Source organism: Cryptomeria japonica, chromosome 11, assembly GCF_030272615.1.
Source record: "Cryptomeria japonica chromosome 11, Sugi_1.0, whole genome shotgun sequence".
Taxonomy (NCBI): domain Eukaryota; kingdom Viridiplantae; phylum Streptophyta; class Pinopsida; order Cupressales; family Cupressaceae; genus Cryptomeria; species Cryptomeria japonica.
In genome coordinates, this window is record NC_081415.1 from 20,887,508 (window position 1) to 20,907,636 (window position 20,129).

At 36.8% G+C, this 20,129-nt stretch overlaps 1 protein-coding gene across 6 annotated transcripts in view; it reads right to left on the minus strand.

Moving 5' to 3' along the window:
* The window catches only part of LOC131049518 (transcription initiation factor TFIID subunit 6), a 69,406-nt gene that overhangs the window by 36,300 nt on the left and 12,977 nt on the right, over nucleotides 1-20,129 (minus strand). For all 6 annotated transcript variants that reach the window (XM_057983595.2, XM_057983591.2, XM_057983594.2 and 3 more), the window contains one exon: nucleotides 5,520-5,606. In XM_057983595.2, coding sequence (XP_057839578.2) covers nucleotides 5,520-5,606 — 87 coding nt within the window. The remainder of the gene's footprint in view (nucleotides 1-5,519; nucleotides 5,607-20,129) is intronic.

A 20,129-nucleotide genomic window follows, 5' to 3' on the forward strand; every position in this document is an offset into this window, starting at 1 on the left:
GCCCTTAAGACTCAATGGAATAAAACAATGATTCTATTAAGGATCGATTAATAGACTAAGATGACAATGAACAAACATAAAAATAAATCTGAAATATGGAAAGTTGTGTGTTATTCTTCTGCCTCCATCGATTTCTCTAAACACCAAAATATAATCAAAATATGTAACGTCTCCTACTAGGACTTAACATAATCTTGTTTTATCACAGGTATCACATATGCAACCACAACATATCCTATGATGATGCCACAGATGAGGACTTCAACCTCATTATATACCCGATTGTCCTTTCTCATGAGTCGGCCCTCTTCACAAGAGGGACAACTCTTCTAAGGTAGCGACTATCCAAGGCGAAGATATATGTCCCTTAGTTATGTCGGCCCCATAATAAATACAACTTGGATGGTGATTGGCCCACATAGCAAATATAAAACATAACGTATTAATATCTTTGAGATGTCTCCCGCTGCTAAACACATAAGCCGATAATATGTCAACAAATCTGCCCTAAAATTCTCCAATTAGGGTTTGAATAATTCTTTGAAATGGAAATTGTTATTGCAATTTCTTGATGTAGGCTGAAACAAAGTTAGTATCACAATATAAATAAACATATAAACCAATATTGAACAAATAGAATTCAGATTTGCTATTGTAACATCTAAGATGTACATATGGAATTCCCTTTGAAGATCTATCCAACCAACTCATCATCATTAGGAAGCACCAGTTGGGAGACCATCATACAAGGCGCCTCAAGCTGTTCCACCTAGTCCACAAGCATGGAATGACAATCTCTATTCTCACCTCCCAGCCCCACTTGGGGTGTCTCTACCAATGTGGCTTCCTAGCTGCTTGCAATCCTTTGTATGTACCATGTCTCCCCTCCAAAATGAGATAGCCCAATGGATAGGAATTCCTTATGGGAATTGTCATATGTATTACATATATACAGACAGAGATATGGCAAAGATATTAATATCTACAAAAAATCAGCAAGAAGATTATATCTAGCATTTAATAATGCATAATTATTAGGCCATATACTTATATGCACATCATACCCCACATGTGGGTTGCTGACTTTGTATGTTGGATTGATGCTCGGTACTCTCAAAATATCTTGTTCTTTGATGGTCCTTAGATGCTAAAAGTTGCTTTTTTTATACCCCTCAATCGGGGTGGAGGCTTATGTCTTTCCCTTAAGTGGTGACCGTTGAATGGGTGGTGTCCCTTTTCAACCATTTGACTCTTCATGCTTAACCTGCTCTTCTTAATGCTTTATTGTTTATCACTAAACTAACCTTTCATCTTCTCTAGAGAAGATTTCTATTGCTAGAGGGAGAGAGGGTTGATCAAATGCCAAGTTTTATCATCTCTATCTGTAATACCCCAATTGATGTAGCATGTTCGATTTCTGAAACTGTGAAGTCTTACTTCATAAGACAGTTTCATTTTTATGATTAACTGTTTCACTTGGTACTGGGTCAAGTCATGACATAATAAAAAAAGATTAGATTATATGCCAACAGCAGCAATCTATTATTAATCAAAACTAATTGGCAATGATTCTTAATAAAGGTGATTTGACATGCAGCGCTTGGTTTATGAAAGGGGTGAGATAATCATAGAAGTTGTGACCATTCATCCCACCACAAGGGGTATAAAAAGGGGATGTGATTATTGGGGGAAAGAGGAAAAAATGGAATAAATAACAGAAAATCGAATGATATGAGTATTTGATTGGAAATCAGAATCACTACAAAACAAAAGCAGAAATCTGAGTGATGGTATCAACCTCGAATTTGTAAGTTGTGTTTGATATGAATTAAGGAATTAAATAATTATTCCTTGCTGAAATTATTTAGTGATAATTTGTAAGTAATGGTATTGTTTTCCAATTTAAGTATTGCTTTCTGATTCAAGTAGAATTATTGTATTTCTACTTTGATAAATATGTGATGGCATATTCCTTAGTTAATCTATTTTGAACTGGATAGAAATAATTGCAAAATAGGAAGGCCGACCAACCTTTCGAGTTCACAAGAGGTGAAGAACCCACCTTTCACCAAGCATGCAACCCCTAGATGGAGAGCTCTTGGGCCAAGAGGCATATGTGTGCTCCTGAGCTTGGAGAAGATAGTCTTCATGCTCCTATCAAGCACGCCACCCCAAGATGGAGCGCCCGTGGGCTAGGAGGCTAAGTAATGCTCCTAGGCTTGATCGAGAAGGATGGAGTGCCTCCAAGGTGGACTAGGGGATGGAGTGGACCACTTTCCAACCATGCTCTCGCAATACAAGGACAACTATCCTTGAGATTATGGTTTGCGAAGTTCCTATCTAATTCCTAATACGGTTACTATATGAATATGCTTTAATAATTATTATTGCTACTGATTATGTATGTATTTATATGATTTCTAACTCATATGAAAATAGTTGGCCTCATGGATTACATTTCTAATGTTTACTAACATGATTGCAGAACCTAAACCAGGATTTTTCTTGCTAAAGACATTTCAATTGGTAAATATATACTCTTAACTACATTACATTTCTTATTTTAATTAATTTGTGGTTTTTTAGGGCAAAATATAAGAATCTCCCCAAAAGGGTCATTACAATATTCAATCTATGACAAGGAAATGTTGGCAATCATTCATACTCTTGAAAATTTTATATGGTACCTTGTGTGAAAAGTTTGTGGTGAAGACTGATCAAGTGTCTCAAGTTCTTCTTGAATCAAAAAGACTTGAATATCCGCCAAAAGAAGTGGGTAATTAAATTACAAGCATATGATTTTGAAATTGTGTACATGAAAGGAAAGAAAAATTAAGTGGTTGATGCTCTTTCTAGTAGTCCCACTTTATGTTCCTTGTCCACTATTTCTGCTGATTGGAAGGTTTCCATAATTTAAAAGTATTCAAAAGATTCATTTGCTTCTAGTATTTTGGATGAATTGGATGACAAATACACAATGGTTGATGGGCTGATTTATTATAAGAACGAGACTTTTTCGGTGCCAAGATCCAAGATTAAGGAGAAAATATTGAGAGCTTTTCATGATACACCCTTGGCTGGTCATCAATGTTAATTTTAAGTGCTCAGATGTTAAACAAACCAATTAACTATAATCAGACTGTGAATAAACAGTAATAGTAATGAAACACAAGACACAAGACACCAATACCCTAGGAAAACCTCCCTCTTGGAGGTGAAAAACCCAGCCTTAAACTATGAAATTTATTATCTCAAATTCTCAATGATAGGCAATTACAACATAACAGACTATCTCTGATTGCTGTCCAAACAGCAAGTTGGCAAGATGATAGAGGATGCAGCCCTAACCAGCGGTAGATGACCAAAGGAGCAGATCAGCAGAAGATGACTCCAATAGGCTGGAGCAGAATCATAGACGATCTTGACAACTTTGCTCAACAATGTCCTTGAAGTTTGCCAAAGTGTAGAACAGCAGATTCGCTAAGTGTAGAAAAGCAGATCGCTAAGTGTAGAAGAGCAGATCGCATTGCTATATCAATGAATGTGTGTTTGACTTCATCTTGAAGTTGATTATATATATCCTCCTTTTGGCAGTAGACATCCTTAGGTCAGCTTGCAACATTATTTATTTAATGTTATATTGTTATTTTATATTTCCCACGTTGGACATTTGGGACCAGCCCAATAGTTATTGAAATGCCTTTGCACGTTACATTTTGGGCCCAGCCCAATGACACATTGAATTGCCTTTCCCACGTTACATTTGGGTCCAGCCCAATAACAAGTACATTGAGATAATACATATATATTTGATTGTCATTTGACGACATCAAAGTTTGATAATCAGATATCCGAACTTAGCTAACATTTTCAACAATCAAGGGTACTATAAGACTTATAGGTAGATCATGGAGAGGTTTGCATGGAAGGGGTTAAAGAGAATGTGCTCAAACACATCAAAGAGTGAACAGTTTGCCAACAAAAGAAAATGTGAGCATATCTTTTCTGTAGGACTACTCCAACCATTACAAATTCCTAAACAAAGTGGGAAAGCATTTCTACAGACTTCATCACAAGATTTCTCAAATTAAAAGTAAAGATTGTATTTATGCAGTGGTGCATAGATTAACAAAGTATGCACATTTCTTTCCTATTACATCTAAATTAAAGGCATCACAAGTAGCAGAGTTGTTTTTCAAGGATGTTTTCAAATTGCATGGATTGCCTAGAAACATTGTCAATGATAGGGATAGTAGAGTCCTCAGCTCTTTCTAGAAAGAGCTTTTCCACTTGATAAGTAAAAAATTGACACCAAATAGAAGTTACCATCCACAAACTGATAGTCGAACAGAAACAGTTTAAAAATGGATAAAAGGATAGCTTAAAAACTATTTTTCAAATCAACAAGATGTATGGGTGAAATGGTTGCATCTTGGAGAGTGTTGTTGCAATACCTCTCATCACATGTCTATAGGCATGTCAATTTCAAAGCTCTTTATGGATATGATGCACTTTCTTTTGCTGACTTACTGTTTTCAAATAGAGACTGCCTGCAGCAAGTGATCTTATAAATCAAAGTCAAGAAATCTTCAAGTCACTTAAGGAATATCTCTAACATGCATAGAATCAACAAAATATGTATGCAAACAACAAGAAAACAGAAAGAGTTTTTGAGATAAGTGATCTGGTTTTTGTTAGGTTGCAGCCTTATAAACAGAGTTCATCGAAAAAGAATGGAACTAAAAAGCTCAATACCAAGTTTTATGGACCTTATAGAATCATCAAAAGAACTGGTGAAGTAGCATATGAGTTAGAGCTTTTGTTGGGAAACCAAAATTAATAATGTTTTACATGTCTCATGTCTAAAGGAGGTTCTTGGACAGCAAGAGATTCCAGAGTCATGTTTCCTCTGAGTTCTTGTGTCCCCTTAACCCTGGGCGTTCTCCCTAGAACATTATCATGATTCATATCCTTCATTTCTCATGGTATGGATGATGGTATTGTTTATTCTAACACATGGCTTGATACTTGCAGTAATAGTACCCAGTCTGCTCTCCAGTTTTTTATCTTCATGGACTCCTTGTTACATTATAGGGTGCTCCCCTTGCACGGATTTTCAAACATGCACTTAGTATTATATGGTTAAAGGTTTAGCTGTTTATATTTACCCTCTCGTTATGCTTGTTATTTTAGTATGTATATTATTTTGAAAAAAGTAGGATTTGTTTTGGCTTGCTTAATTTTGTGATGCAACTAAATATAATTTTGAATTCCATTGACTAACTTTCTTTAGTTATGGACATTACAATAATTTATTTCCTTCCCTCACAGGGAAACATTTATGGCCCAAGGAAATGGCATCAATCAAAACCTATAATACCATGCATTTCTTCTATAGACACTCAACAAACTCACAATTCAAGAAAGAAAATCAAATGAAATGATCAAAAGATAGAAACTTTAAATCATCCCAGCAAGCATCAAAAAGATCATCAGATACTAATGATATAAAGTCTTACCTCCACGTTTCTGAGGCTGAGTGCACTATCCACATCCTCAGTAGTCAAAATAGTTCGCTTTGAATGCCTCTGACATTTGACAGCTTCCTGCCACGATAAAGCAGTTAAAGTTGCATTAAAAGTAAACTTCAGGTCCCTAGAAATACAACAGAAAGCTTCATTTTTCCTATCATCCTAGTTAGTGAAATAGATGTATGCAACTCAGTAGTAGATGGTGTACTTCTGAAGAATAACATCATTGAAATTAAGCAAAATGAAAATACAAGAAATTCCAGTTTTGAATTCAAGAAATTCAAGGAAGATTTCTTAAAAAATATCAAATTTAGTAGAAAGCCTATGTTATTATACAAGTGATGCCACCATCATCAAAAGGGGTAAACTCAAAGCACATAACATATTTAAGTGTGCCGAAAGTTGAATGATGAATTGGATAAACTACAACAACCAATTCTCGGTCGGTGTACCCCAAAATATGCAACAAGGTGCAAGTCTTGGGGGAATTTACTAATCTGTTGTGGTATGCAAGCCTAAGGACAACCCACAGGAGGAATTTACCAACCCACAAAAAGGAGAGACATTACTGTCAAAAAAGTCCTTATGACAAGGTGACTTTGAAAAGGGGGCGACTTATGACCATTTTGAAGCAAATCCTCCATACAATATTATTTTATTGGACTTCATTTCCTAAGCTTATATACATAACCACATCATTCCAACAGCACACTGGTTCATTGCTGCCTTATAAGGAACAAGCGCAGATGAATGATATGCATTTCACAAACGATTTTTTGCATATAAAATTCATTATAATATTATCATGTAAAACTATGCATTCCCACCAAGTCATGATTGACAAACACGTTCTATAATAGTGGATAAATACAGGTTAAAAATGTCAACAGAGATTAACAAGAAGAAATCTTTGGTCAAGGATTTCAACTTCAAGTAGATTATCTGAAATTGATGTGAATTACGGTTTACCAGATAAGAGTTTGTTGTAGCAAAGGGGAGAAAAAAAACAGTCTGCCTTGAAGATGAACTGTTTTATATTACAGTTGTTGCCAGACCACCTGTACTATAAAACAAGTCTAAGCAATAGACTATAACAGATAAAACAGATCATAATATGACTGGAAGGATTAAAATGCCAAGCTAGTAACTAATTAAAGTAAAACATCATAATAGCTATTACAATGATAATGCTGCAAATATGAACAGAAATTAATTAATATAGATTTTTGCAGCTGGTTTGCTCTTACAGATGCATGCCTTGCCTTTAACATTTTTTTCCCAGACCGTTCATGTAATGTCTCCACTTTGAAATATAATTTAATAATAAAAATTAAAATACAAAAGAATTAAAATAAAAATTAAAAAAAAAAAAAAAGAATACAATTAAAATTTGATTAAAGTTAATGAATGGTCAAAAGGCATGAAATGATAAGTTGTGACTCCCTCAAACGTGAGATATAAAAGGGAGAAGAGAACCTCATTTGAGGGGGGCTAGAATTTGGAAAATGAGAAGTGCAGATCTGATTGTGAAAGGTTGTGTCCCTTTCAAAGGGCATAAATAATGAAAAGTTACACTCTTTCAAAGGGTGTGTCTCTTGCCAAAGGGCACACATGATGAAGAGGTGTGACCTCTCCTTCACATTGAGGGATATAAAGGAAAGGAACCACAAGCATCCAGTGACATCACATGGATCGGATCAGATCAGATCAGAACTGTTTTAAAATACAGGCAGTAGCATCCTTGTTCTTGGTGGTATGCATGGGGATGTGTTTAATAAGTATGCTTAATATATGAAGCCTGATAATGTTCTTATGAGAATTAATAGTAATATTAATATGGACTGTAATATGTATGACAGGCATCCTTAATTTCATATATATATATTCATAATACATAAGAAATTAGTATACTTATAGTCTAGATCATGTTATTACTGGCAGTATTTAAGAAGATGGGAATGAGATGTTCCAAAGAGGGGCAATCTAAATCCAAACAATAGGTTAAGTCCCAAGATAGGGTGGGGATCAGGTGGGGATCAGCAACCCATAAACCTTGAGGGTATAGACCCAAGATAGGTAAGGGCTTGGATCTGTAAACTTTGAGGGAGCCTATTGTATTTGGTCTCTAAGCACTTTGGTAACATACATAAACCCTTCTCCCTTAAAACTGTAGTAGTAGCAGGGTCTAATATCTATATTAAGAACTATGAATAATGAAATTAATCATCTAATGAGAAAAATAAATAAGCACTAGTTAATAACTAATTGAAAAATATCAATCAATTTTAGTATATTGAAATAGATCAGGTAGGGGACATTACAGTTCAAGTGTGATCACCAACCATGCCCTAGCCTGTCACTGCGACCCTGGCCTGCCAGAGAAGAAATGACCTCACACACAGGCTTACATTCTGGTTTTAAGGTACTAGCAGGCGTTTTTGTAGTGATATAGCCATGTCATTGTAACGTGACTAAAAGCCAAGTTAAAGTTGACTGTTGCAGAAGAAGCGGCCAAATTGTTATGTCTGCCAAGGCAAAGAATTGAGTTCTTCAGTTGATGAGGTGTAATAGACAGCAAGGTCATAGTGCACAGTTAAGAGTGTGTTGATAGTCATTAAGAGCATACAAGTTGTTGTTTGAGGACATTGTTTGTGTGATGATGCAATAGAATGCATTGGACTGTATCAAGGTAGAGACTTCAAAAAGCAGAAAAAAAGAAGCCAGTTTGGTATTGATATGGAAAAAAATGCATTCAATTGGCAGAAGGTCAGTGACAGTAACTAGCATATATATCTTTAAGACATTCTTGCTAAAGTGCATATTGTACTCATATATAAAATAATAAATAATATAATACAATAATTATATCATATTATATTTAATATTATTATATAATAATATGTTTGAATCACATGTCTACATCACTACAAAAGCACCTTCTAGTTATGCCAAGAGGCATTCTACAGTTGTATATGGGTGTGAAAAGCCCATGTTCATAAAAACTACTTCAATAAAATTCTTCGCTTTATACTGCTAATTGATTTTTAGAGGATAGTCGACCATTGGGGGTAAAGCTTTTATGCATGCTACACGGTAGCTGTAAAACATCTAAAACAGTTAAATAGGTGTCAATTTAAATTATGTATAGTGTTCGTGTACACAGGTTTTCATACCCATACACAACTACAGAGCACCTCTCCATATAACAAGCACTTAAAAATAGAGGACTGTCAGACACAATTAAGCACATGAAGAAGTGATAGTTGCAGATCTGGCATGATGTAGTCACACTTTCCTAAAGATAAAATTGCAGAGTATTGAGAAATAAATTAAAGATGTAATGTTAAACCACTAAAGTGCTTTTGACAAGAAGATGAGACATTGAATATAGTGAAATATTAGGATGCAGATGAAGAGTGAGATGTTGCAAATTACAATGCCACTAGTATTAGAATAATATCTTTCTCTTTCTGTTATTAATGGTCATTTAAGTTGTTTCTAATTTCACCTCTAGTTAACGATTGTTTCATTTAGAAACATCGTCTTTGTAACTCTATTTAAAGGAGCTTTGTCTCCTTGATTAATTGAACAACATCGATTCTTTGAAATCCATATGCTTTTGCATCTGTATTATGGTATTAGAGCCTTGGTTATTTTCCAAATAATTTTTCAATTAAAAATTCGTCATGAATTTTTAACAGTTTTTTTTGAAAAATTTCTTTGTTTATTCGAAATAAGGGAGGGTATTAGAATAATATCTTTCTCTTTGTGTTATTAATGGTCATTTAAGTTGTTTCTAATTTCATCTCTAGTTAACGATTGTTTCTTTTAGAAACATCGTCTTTGTAACTCTATTTAAAGGAGCTTTGTCTCCTTGATTAATTGAACAACATCGATTCTTTGAAATCCATATGCTTTTGCATCTGTATTAACTACCGTAGATCAGACACTTTCAGACTAGGCATTGTTAACACAGGTTGCAAACAGCTTGATAGGAAGACGAATGAATTTCAAATAACAAAATTTGATGGTAATTTGTTTGGATGGATGTTAAACAGAGCACATCTAGAATGACATCATAAAATATTAATATCGCAGGTTATGGACACTGATTTTAAGACAATAAAATGATAGTAATTTTCCTCAAGTCTCCATGAATGATTGATACATGATTCCTCAAAGCTTAAAGAGATGTACAATAACCTTGAGAACATTTCTTGGCCTTAACTGGAATAAATGAGGAGTTCCATAATTCATGTGTGGTGTTTTAATTATTCCATAAGCAAGTATTAGTTACTACTTACCACATCATTTCGGACTCGACCAAAAATATTACATTGGTGAAAAACCAAGTCAATGAAAAAAGAGCATGAGAAAAATACAAGGACCCTGTTTTATTAATTTACTCCATAATGGCATACATGAGTGTTAGTGAACAAATTTTTGCCTTTCTTCAAATTAAATTGTTTTAAACTCCGTCGCCTTCTTTGAAAGACAAAAGTTCAACTAAACAATTGGGTAAGTGTGACATACACCACTTCCCTCTGAATTTTTGATAGGTACAGCTCCCTCCATTAGTTATTCAGGGAATAATCTAATTAAATTAAATTGGTACGCTTTTAACCTGAAAGCACATGAGGCTGCCTACTTCGTTCTTAGATGAGAGGCTAATGGTTCACAAATATTTCAGAGAAAACTATTCTTCAAAACGCTTCAACATGAAAAATAGAGGTGATCGAAACAAAGTTCAAAAACACCGATTTAGCACTTCATAAAAACAGATAAGAGAAATAAAATCTCTTTTCAAACACATATCTTTTAAAATCACACAGAAAGGAGCTCCAGAATAATAACAACATTTACCATCAAAAAGGTGATCACAGTTGTTCAATTAGATTAATATTTGCAAAGAAATATCACTCCACGGATTCAAAACTCAAAGGTTTTTCTTCTCCAAAACGCATATGATCTTTATATATACATATATATGTATTTCATGCAACAAAGACACAACAATACACGTATAAGTTCTTTCTAATTTCCAATTTCGAGAAACTGGTGACTTCCTTCCAACAAAAACAGAACTTCTAAAAACAAAATCTAAGTAACTTCTTCTAAAAAACCCTTCTCTATCTATCTTAATCTAATTTATAGTAGCATTATCATCATGCTACGCTTCTTCTCCATCGTCATCCTCTCCTCCACTTTTCTGGGCATCGTGGGCAGTTGCAAACTCTTGAATTATAGACTGGCTAGGATTTTTCATGGCATTGATCTTTGCTTTTGCGGCTTCTTTATCCCACCTGTGCTTCACCATTTTCTCGGCATGCTTAGGTAACTGATTGTTACCGATAAATGTCATGGACTCAATTCGGGTGACTTGCGTTATATCTTTGGGAATGAAATTGCCTTTGGCCTTAACTTTCTCCATGTGCAACCTAAAAGCCTTTATTGCGTCCTGCGTGTTCAGTCCACAGATTCCCAGTTGCCAATCGTGGTCCGGATTAACCACTTTGTTGTTATTAACCAAGCTGCACTGAAGGTCCTGAAGCTCATAAACAGAAGTCCTGGCATTAGAAATCACGGACTTGAATGTGAGTACCCACCACATTATAGTCTTCTTCAATACGAAGAGTTGGCACTCATCAGTTACCAACTTGATTGAGTTTTCTGTCAAAAATTTTGTGGCTCCGTACTCTTCTATCTTGGTGAGCATGGGTAAGACATTTTCCCATTTATGCTCTTCTTTTTCCCATGGCACAATTTGATTCTGAATCTCTGTAATGAGGCTTTGCATTTCGTCGCATAACTTCCTGGAGCTTGTGATATACTTTTCACCATCTCTAATCACTCCTTCAATCCATTTCTCCACAGCCCCTGCGGTGCTTTTGGCTCGTTGAACTTGACCCATCAACTTCTTGTTCTCTGGCATAGTAGGGTCAAAACTTTCTAAAGCTGTGATATGGGAAGTGCTCCAAAGCAGCCGATACTATCAATGAATTGAGCAAGAATTTTGATATGCCGCTTCAACTCTCTTTTCTCTTGCCCATCTTTTTTTGACCCAGTGAGCATCTTCTTAGCCGATACTTGGAAAAGGTGATTATCCGAATCCCTACTCATGTTCTCAAGCTCCACTTTGGTGATCTCAAAGTCCTCTGCATTTACCTCCTTATTCTCATCTTTGGGTTTATAAGAAGCGATCTCAGCAACGCACTTCCCAATCTCTTCATCAGCACCCAATCTGGCAGTTGTTTTGAACTTCTTTTGTTTGGGACCCTTCTCCATGTACTTAACCACCATGTCCTAAATTGGGATGGTTACAAGAATGAAACTCTGTTTCTTGCTTACTGAAGTGGTTAGCCATTTAGGAGTTGCACTTGAACTAGTTGTTCCTCCGATCACCTTAGGTGGCGGCGTCATGGCTACGGTGACCGCATGAGAATCCATGGTGTTGACAATGTTGCTGTCAAGGTCCTCGACTTCGAAAATTTGAGCATCAAGAATTTTGGCTTTTGCCTCCGTGTCCTTGAACTGGTCCATTCTCTTCTGCGCAACACTCTGTGACCTGGTATATCGAGGAGAAGAAAAGTCTAGAGCCGAGTTAGACTTGTGCTTGGTGTAAGGTGGCTTCTTATCTTTACCTGCATGAATAGGCATAGAAGTGGGGTTAGAAAAACGTTTTGGGGAATGTAGAGCAACTTCACTACCTCTTGTAGAACCAATCTTGATGCCTAGTTTCATTGCTCTTCTCTTATTAACCCATTCTGCAGTTCTTTCCAAGACCCTCTTTGTTTTAAGTTGTATATCATCCTCTTCTTCCACATCCCAATTAATGCAGGACGTTTCGGGTTCAGCTTGGTCCAGATATCCTGGTTCAAAGAGCTCTAGATAATCCTCTTGGATTCCACTTATATCAAGTTTCACCTGTAGTGAAACTACCTGTTCCAGAACCATTCTCATGTTTGCTCTTTTGAACACTTCAAGCTCATCATTGCAATCTTCCCTTAAATCCTCCAAGGGTGGGATTGGAAGGTGTGGCATCAAACCAAGACTCCGTGAGAAACCTTTATTGTCAAAGCCCTTTCTTTCTTGATACAGTGGAAAATTAGAGTTCTTCAAGTCGGGTCCAATGCTTAAAGCATCTGACATTGAACTGCAAGATAAAATACCCAATTGAATAGGAAAATGATCCTCCGGTTTATCTTTGGGTTGAGCCTTCTTAATTACGGTAGCCAACTGCCTACAGATCTTAGCAAGAACAAAACAATCCGAACAAAAACGAGAAAGCCTAAAAGGCTCTTCCTCAAAACCGCCTACTCTTATGTAACAAAAACGAGGAAACTGAACAAAGAAACTACCATATCGCTTCACTAATGCCTGTGCATCTTCAGACATCCTCTTGGTTTTCATGTTCTTTAACTCATAACACAAATCTCTCAGGAAAGCATTATGTACTCTCCTAAAATCTTGCAATGCATTATCCTTTTGTAACATAGGGTAAAAGTCATACACAGAAACCTCTCCCTCAGCGAGCTGCCTAGGTATTCCCACTATCTCTTTAACACATGCCAAGCAATATATCAGATACGAGGACATAAAGAAATTTTGCTTGAACTTCTTCGCCATACTCAGTTGTTCCCTCATGGAGTCGGCGATCAGCTCTACCCAATCAAGATACTGCTTTCCTTCCAAATTATTTTGACAGATGCTCAAATGAACAGGTGCACTCTGTTTGTGATCACCATTGTTTGCTTGGAAAGCCTAGTGAAGAGGCTAGGTAGGGTGAGGGTTGGAGAGATCTACCCATTGGAGGGGTATATTTTATGATTTGTATAGTTGTATGTTGGCTATCTAAAGGTGAAACAACAGTCAATCGATTCCAGAAGTGCGTGGAAGTGTGAGATTGGAGAAACCCTTGATTTTAGGGCTTTTGATGAAAATTTGGGGCTTTGGGGGTTAGAGGCCTCACAAACTGAAATTTATTGTGGATTCCTTCATCATTTGTCATTTACTAAGACTGTTTTTAGGTTAGAAGTACCCAGAAATAATATTTCTTGTAGTTGCTTTGTAGAATCACCATATTTTATGCTCAGTGGTCGGATAGCGTGTTTTCTCCAAAACAACTTATGTCATGCTTTGAGTATGTTATATAAAAGCTAAAAGGGTATCCAAATATCCATTTTATTTGTCTGGTGTTTTGGAAGTTTTTGGAGTTATCATTAAATTTCTCTCTGCTGCACTAGTTGGGATTCTAGGCCTAGAAGGAGCAAATTTGGAGTTTGAGCATTTGAGTATTGAATAGAAGACTAAAACCAGTTGAATTTTTTTATATTAGACCTAAGAACATATTTTAAGTCATCATTTTCCTTAGGTGAAGTCTTGATCCATATTTGGTCCATTTGAGCCATTTAGGGTGTTTGTAGGCTTAAGGGGATCTATCACTTCCTACCTTGTATTTCCCTTATATTTTACAAAGTCATATATACCTGTTTGGGCATTGTCTTATACCACCATATTTCTGCCTACTCTGCATCAAAGTGGTAATGAAACAATTCCCAAATAGGTAATGAATATTTTGTATGATATCAAGGTAAGAAATGGCAAATTTCCTTCAGCCTACAAACACCCTAAATGGCTCAAATGGACCAAATATGGATCAAGACTTCCCCTAAGGAAAATGATGACTTAGAATATGTTCTTAGGTCTAATATAAAAGGATTCAACTGGTTTTAGTCTTCTATTCAATACCCAAAAGCTCAAACTCCAAATTTGCTCCTTCTAGGCCTAGAATCTCAACTAGCGCAACAATGACAGAAATTTAATGATAACTCCAAAAACTTCCAAAACACAAGACAAATAAAATACAGATTTGGATACCCTTTTGGCTCCTCTATAACATATTCAAAGGGTTTAATAAGTTGTTTTGAAAAATATATGCTGTCCTTACAACATGCCCTGTTTTTTAGCACTAAAAAGGGTGGTTTTACAAAGCAAGTACTGAAAATATGACTCCCTGTCACTTATAACCTCAAAACAATAGAATAATATGGCAAATAAGGGCGGAAAATGAAATCAAATTCAATGTATGAGGCCTCTAAGCCCACAAACCCCAAATTCTTCTCTTAAACCCTTAAAACCAAGGGTTTCTCCTATCTCCCACTTCCACTCACTTCTGGAAACAAATGATTGTTGCTACACCTTTAGATAGGAATTTTACATCTATCCAAATCATAAAATGTACCCCTCCAATGGATAGATCTCTCCAACCTTCATCCTACCTAGCCTCTTCACTATCCATGAGAAACAGAAATCAAACATTCATGGAATGACCCTCCATGGTTAGAAACTTGTCAGAAATTGTGAAGAAACTAGTCTAAATTGCTGAAATAATAAATGTACAGTCAAAAAGCTGATTAAACAACGACCCTAAAGCATTCAAAGATGTATAATATGCCCAAGTTGATACTCAAAAATGATATACCATAAATAACAAGCATAGGAAGTCTCACAAAATCATAAAATAGCAGAAAAATGGCTTGAGAACTGAATTTTATTCAACCTTCTCTTGCAATCCATACCAAGCATTAAAATAACTCCCCCAAGGTTGTTCAACCACTTATTGGTTGGTTACAATATTTATTTTGCATAAAAAAACCACTAATCTAAGTTTCCCACCTAATTCCTTATAGACGTTGAAATTCAAATATTTGAATTTTCAACTTTTGGAAAATGTATTACAAACTGAAAACCAACATTATTAATGATGGATTTGCATCCCATATGGCATATTTAACCATCCTAAACCTTCCTAGATCCTTTATTGGGTGTTTTGACCAAATTTACATTTTTTGACAATAAATGACAATTTTTCAGGATAAAATGACAACATTTTACAATTTTGTTTTTCAAAAGCCATTATTGGCCTTAACAACTCATAGTTGATCATGTTGACATTCATTGATGAATTAAGCTCCTTCTTAGCCTCAGATGGTTGTATGGTTGCCTTTGTTGGTCTTGGTGCCCCTGCACCATACTCCCCATGAATGAAAAAGTTCTTGTCCCAAGAACTCATCCATGCTTCTCCCTTGGTTTTGCTTGTGTGCAACTGATATGTAGGAACAAGATAGTCCCCCAAAGTGACCTGCTTCTTCTTGGAATGACCTGCACTCACACACCAAGTATTAGAAACAAAAACATTATGATTTGGCTGCCCCAAACCAATGGTATCCTTGGTTGATGTTGCTGTTACAACTGCCTTCTTTCCTCTGCCTTGAGGCAGCTGCAATTCATCAAACCCGCTCTCTCCTTGTTGTCCAACAATAGGACATTGTACTGCACCCACTTGTACATATGTTTGACCCCACACTTCTTCATGAACCGGACTGTCCTTTGGTTACAAATCAGCCCTCCTTGCATCCTGTTCCTTGACAAACAACTCATCACCAAAACACATAACAGTATGATCCTTTCCACCTTGAAACAATGGACACAACTTATACTTAATTTTACTTTTACGAACCAAATAAGTATTTTGATAACCATCATGTATAACTTTTCTAGAATATTGCCAAGGTCTGCCCAAGATGAGATGACCACAACTCATATCCATAACATCACACAAAATGCTATCAACATACTTGCCAATGGAGAAATTTATGATTACCTGATCCCTTATCAACATATTTTGACCTTCATTGACCCATGTAGCAAAATATGGATTAGGATGTGCAAGGGTTTGTAAATTCAACTTTTTGACTACCTCATAAGCAACCAACTTGTGAGAAGCCCCTGAATCAACAATCAAATTGCATTCCTCGCCATGGATCTTACAATTTGTTCTGAAGATCATTTCTTGATGTGATGGTTGTACTTTCCCCATGAGTAACAACTCTCCTTCCTTTGGTGGTATCATGATTTCTTCTTCTTGTTCTTCCTTTTTGTCTTCTTGTGTCAAATTAACCCTCCTTTCCTTCTTGTCCTCATTCCATTTAGGACATTTGAATGATGGGTGCCCTGGTTCATTACAATTGTAACATCTAAATGTGCCTCTTCCTTGACCAAATCCTCTTCCTCCTCTCTGATTGTATCCACCCCTTGAATCTGAAAATGACTCCTTGCCTTTATCCTCATGGCTTGGTCCTTGTCCTCTTCCACCTCTTCCTCTATTTGCATTACCTCCTCTACCTGTTCTTTCTTGTCTCCTCTTCACCTTTTCTACTACTCTAATAGCCAACTGAAAGCATTCCCCAATGGTCTTTGGTACTTGTAGACCAATCTCATCTTGCAAGTTATACCTTAAGCCATTGACATATCTGGCTACCTTCTCATCTTCTTCCTCATATCCTCCTCTAATACTCAATTTGTGAAATTGTTCACTATAAGACATTACATCCATGTCTTTTTGCTTCAAGTTTTGTCTCATCCTCCTCACATGTATACTATAATCTGAAGGCAAGAATTGTTCTTTGATCAAATTCTCCATCCTTGCCGAATGATAGACTGAAACATTATAGAAACAGGGTTTGCAACGAGATAGAGTTTTTTGATGCTTTCTCAATTGAAGCTATACCAAGGGAGCAAAACACTAGGGCAGATTCATTGGCCGTTTCAGCTTCTGTCTTGTTACCACACCCATATTTTAAGGATGATTCTTATAGGATTGAAATGATTTATAGGCCTAGTGTCCCTGACAACGTGAATCATTGGCAAGTATTTGATACAAATGCTCAAATGAATGGGTGCACTCTAGAAAATCTTTAATTTGAGCAGCATCTTTAAAATAATTTGGAAGGAAAGCAATATCTTGATTGGGCAGACCTGATTGCTGACTCCATGAGGGAACAACCGAGTATGGCGAACAAGTTCAAGCAAAATTTCTTTATGTCCTCGTATCTGATATATTGCTTGGCATGTGTTAAAGAGATAGTGGGAATACCTAGGCAGCTCGCTGAGGGAGAGGTTTTTGTGTATGACTTTTACCCTATGTTACAAAAGGATAATGCATTGCAAGATTTTAGGAGAGTACATAATGCTTTCCTGGGAGATTTGTGTTATGAGTTAAAGAACATGAAAACCAAGAGGATGTCTGAAGATGCACAGGCATTAGTGAAGCGATATGGTAGTTTCTTTGTTCAGTTTCCTCGTTTTTGTTACATAAGAGTAGGCGGTTTTGAGGAAGAGCTTTTCAGGCTTCCTCGTTTTTGTTCGAATTGTTTTGTTCTTGCTGAGATTTGTAGGCAGTTGGCTACCATAATTAAGAAGACTCAACCCAGAGATAAATGGTAGGATCATTTTCCTATTCAATTGGGTATTTTATCTTGTAGTTCAACGTCAGATGCTTTAAGCATTGGAGCCGACTTGAAGAACTTCAATTTTCCACTGTATCATGAAAGAAAGGGCTTTGACAATAAAGGTTTCTCACGGAGTCTTGGTTTGATGCCACACCTTCCAATCCCACACCTAGAGGATTTCTGGGAAGATTGCAATGATGAGCTTGAAGTGTTCAAAAGAGCAAACATGAGAATGGTTCTGGAACAAGTGGTTTCACTACAAGTGAAACTTGATATAACTGGAATCCAAGAGGATTATCTAGAGCTCTTTGAACAAGGATATCTGGACCAAGCTGAACCTGAAACATCCTGCATTAATTGGGATGTGGAAGAAGAGGATGACATATAGCTTAAAACAAAGAGGGTCTTGGAAAGAACCGCAGAATGGGTTAATAAGAGAAGAGCAATGAAACTAGGCATCAAGATTGGCTCTGCAAGAGGTAGTGAAGTTGCTCTACGTTCCCCAAAACGTTTTTCTAACCCCACTTCTATGCCTATTCATGCAGGTAAAGATAAGAAGCCACCTTACACCAAGCACAAGTCTAACCCGGCTCTAGACTTTTCTGCTCCTCGATATACCAGGTCACGGAGTGCTGCGCAGAAAAGAATGGACCAGATCAAAGACACAGAGGCAAAAGCCAAAATTTTTGATGCTCAAATTTTCGAAGTCGATGACCTTGACAGCGACATTGTCAACACCATGGATTCTCATGCGGTCACCGTAGCCATGACGCCGCCACCTAAGGTGATCGGAGGAACAGCTAGTTCAAGTGCAACTCCTAAATGGCTAACCACTTCAGTAAGCAAGAAACGGAGTTTCATTCCCGTAACCATCCCAATTCAGGACATGGTGGTTAAGTACACGGAGAAGGGTCCCAAACAAAAGAAGTTCAAAACAACTGCCAAATTGGATGCTGATGAAGAGACTGGGAAGTGGGTTGCCGAGATCGCTTCTTATAAGCCCAAAGATGAGAAAAGGGAGGTAAATGCAGAGGACTTTGAGATCACCAAAGTGGAGCTCGGGAACATGAGTAGGGATTCGGATAATCACCTTTTCCAAGTATCGGCTAAGAAGATGCTCACTAGGTCAGAAAAAGATGGGCAAGAGAAAAGAGAGCTGAAGCGGCATATCAAAATTCTTGCTCAATTCATTGATAGTATCGACTGCTTTGGAGCACTTCCCATATCACACGCTTCAAAAAGTTTTGACCCTACTACGCCAAAGAACAAGAAGCTGATGGGTCAAGTTCAACGAGCCAAAAGCATCGCGGGGGTTGTGGAGAAATGGATTGAAGGAGTGATTAGAGATGGTGAAAAGTATATCACAAGCTCCAGGAAGTTATGCGATGAAATGCAAAGCCTCATTGCAGAGATTCGGAATCAGATTGTGCCATGGGAAAAAGAAGAGCATAAATGGGAAAATGTCTTACCCATGCTCACCAAGATAGAAGAGTATGGAGCCACAAAATTTTTGACAGAAAACTCAATCAAGTTGGTAACTAATGAGTGCCAACTCTTCGTATTGAAGAAAACTATAATGTGGCGGGTACTCACATTCAAGTCTGTGATTTCTGATGCCAGGACTTCTGTTTATGAGCCTTCAAGACCTTTAGTGCAGCTTGGTTAATGACAACAAAGTGGTTAATCCAGACCACGATTGGCAACTGGGAATCTATGGACTGAACACGCAAGACGCAATAAAGGCTTTTAGGCTGCACATGGAGAAAGTTAAGGCCAAAGGCAATTTCATTCCCGAAGATATAACGCAAGTCGCCCGAATTGAGTCCATGACATTTATCGATAACAATTAGTTACCTAAGCATGCCGAGAAAATGGTGAAGCACAGGTGGGATAAAGAAGCCGCAAAAGCAAAGATCAATGCCATGAAAAATCTTAGCCAGTTTATAATTCAGGAGCTTGCAACCGCCCACGATGCCCAAAAAAGTGGAGGAGAGGATGACGATGGAGAAGAAGCGTAGCATGATGATAATGCTCTGTTTTTATTTTATGTGTTTTTCATAATCTTGCAATGACTTCGGGACATCTGTCCCTAAAATACTCTGTTGGTTTTTATAACTGTTTCAAAGGAGGTCGGGTTTTAAGGGAGACCTCCTCTATTCTTTAAAGCTACTATAAATTAGATTAAGATAGACAGAGAAGGGGTTTTTAGAAGAAGTTACTTAGATTTTGTTTTTAGAAGTTTTGTTTTTGTTGGAAGGAAATCACCAGTTTCTCGAAATCGGAAATTAGAAAGAACTTATACGTGTAT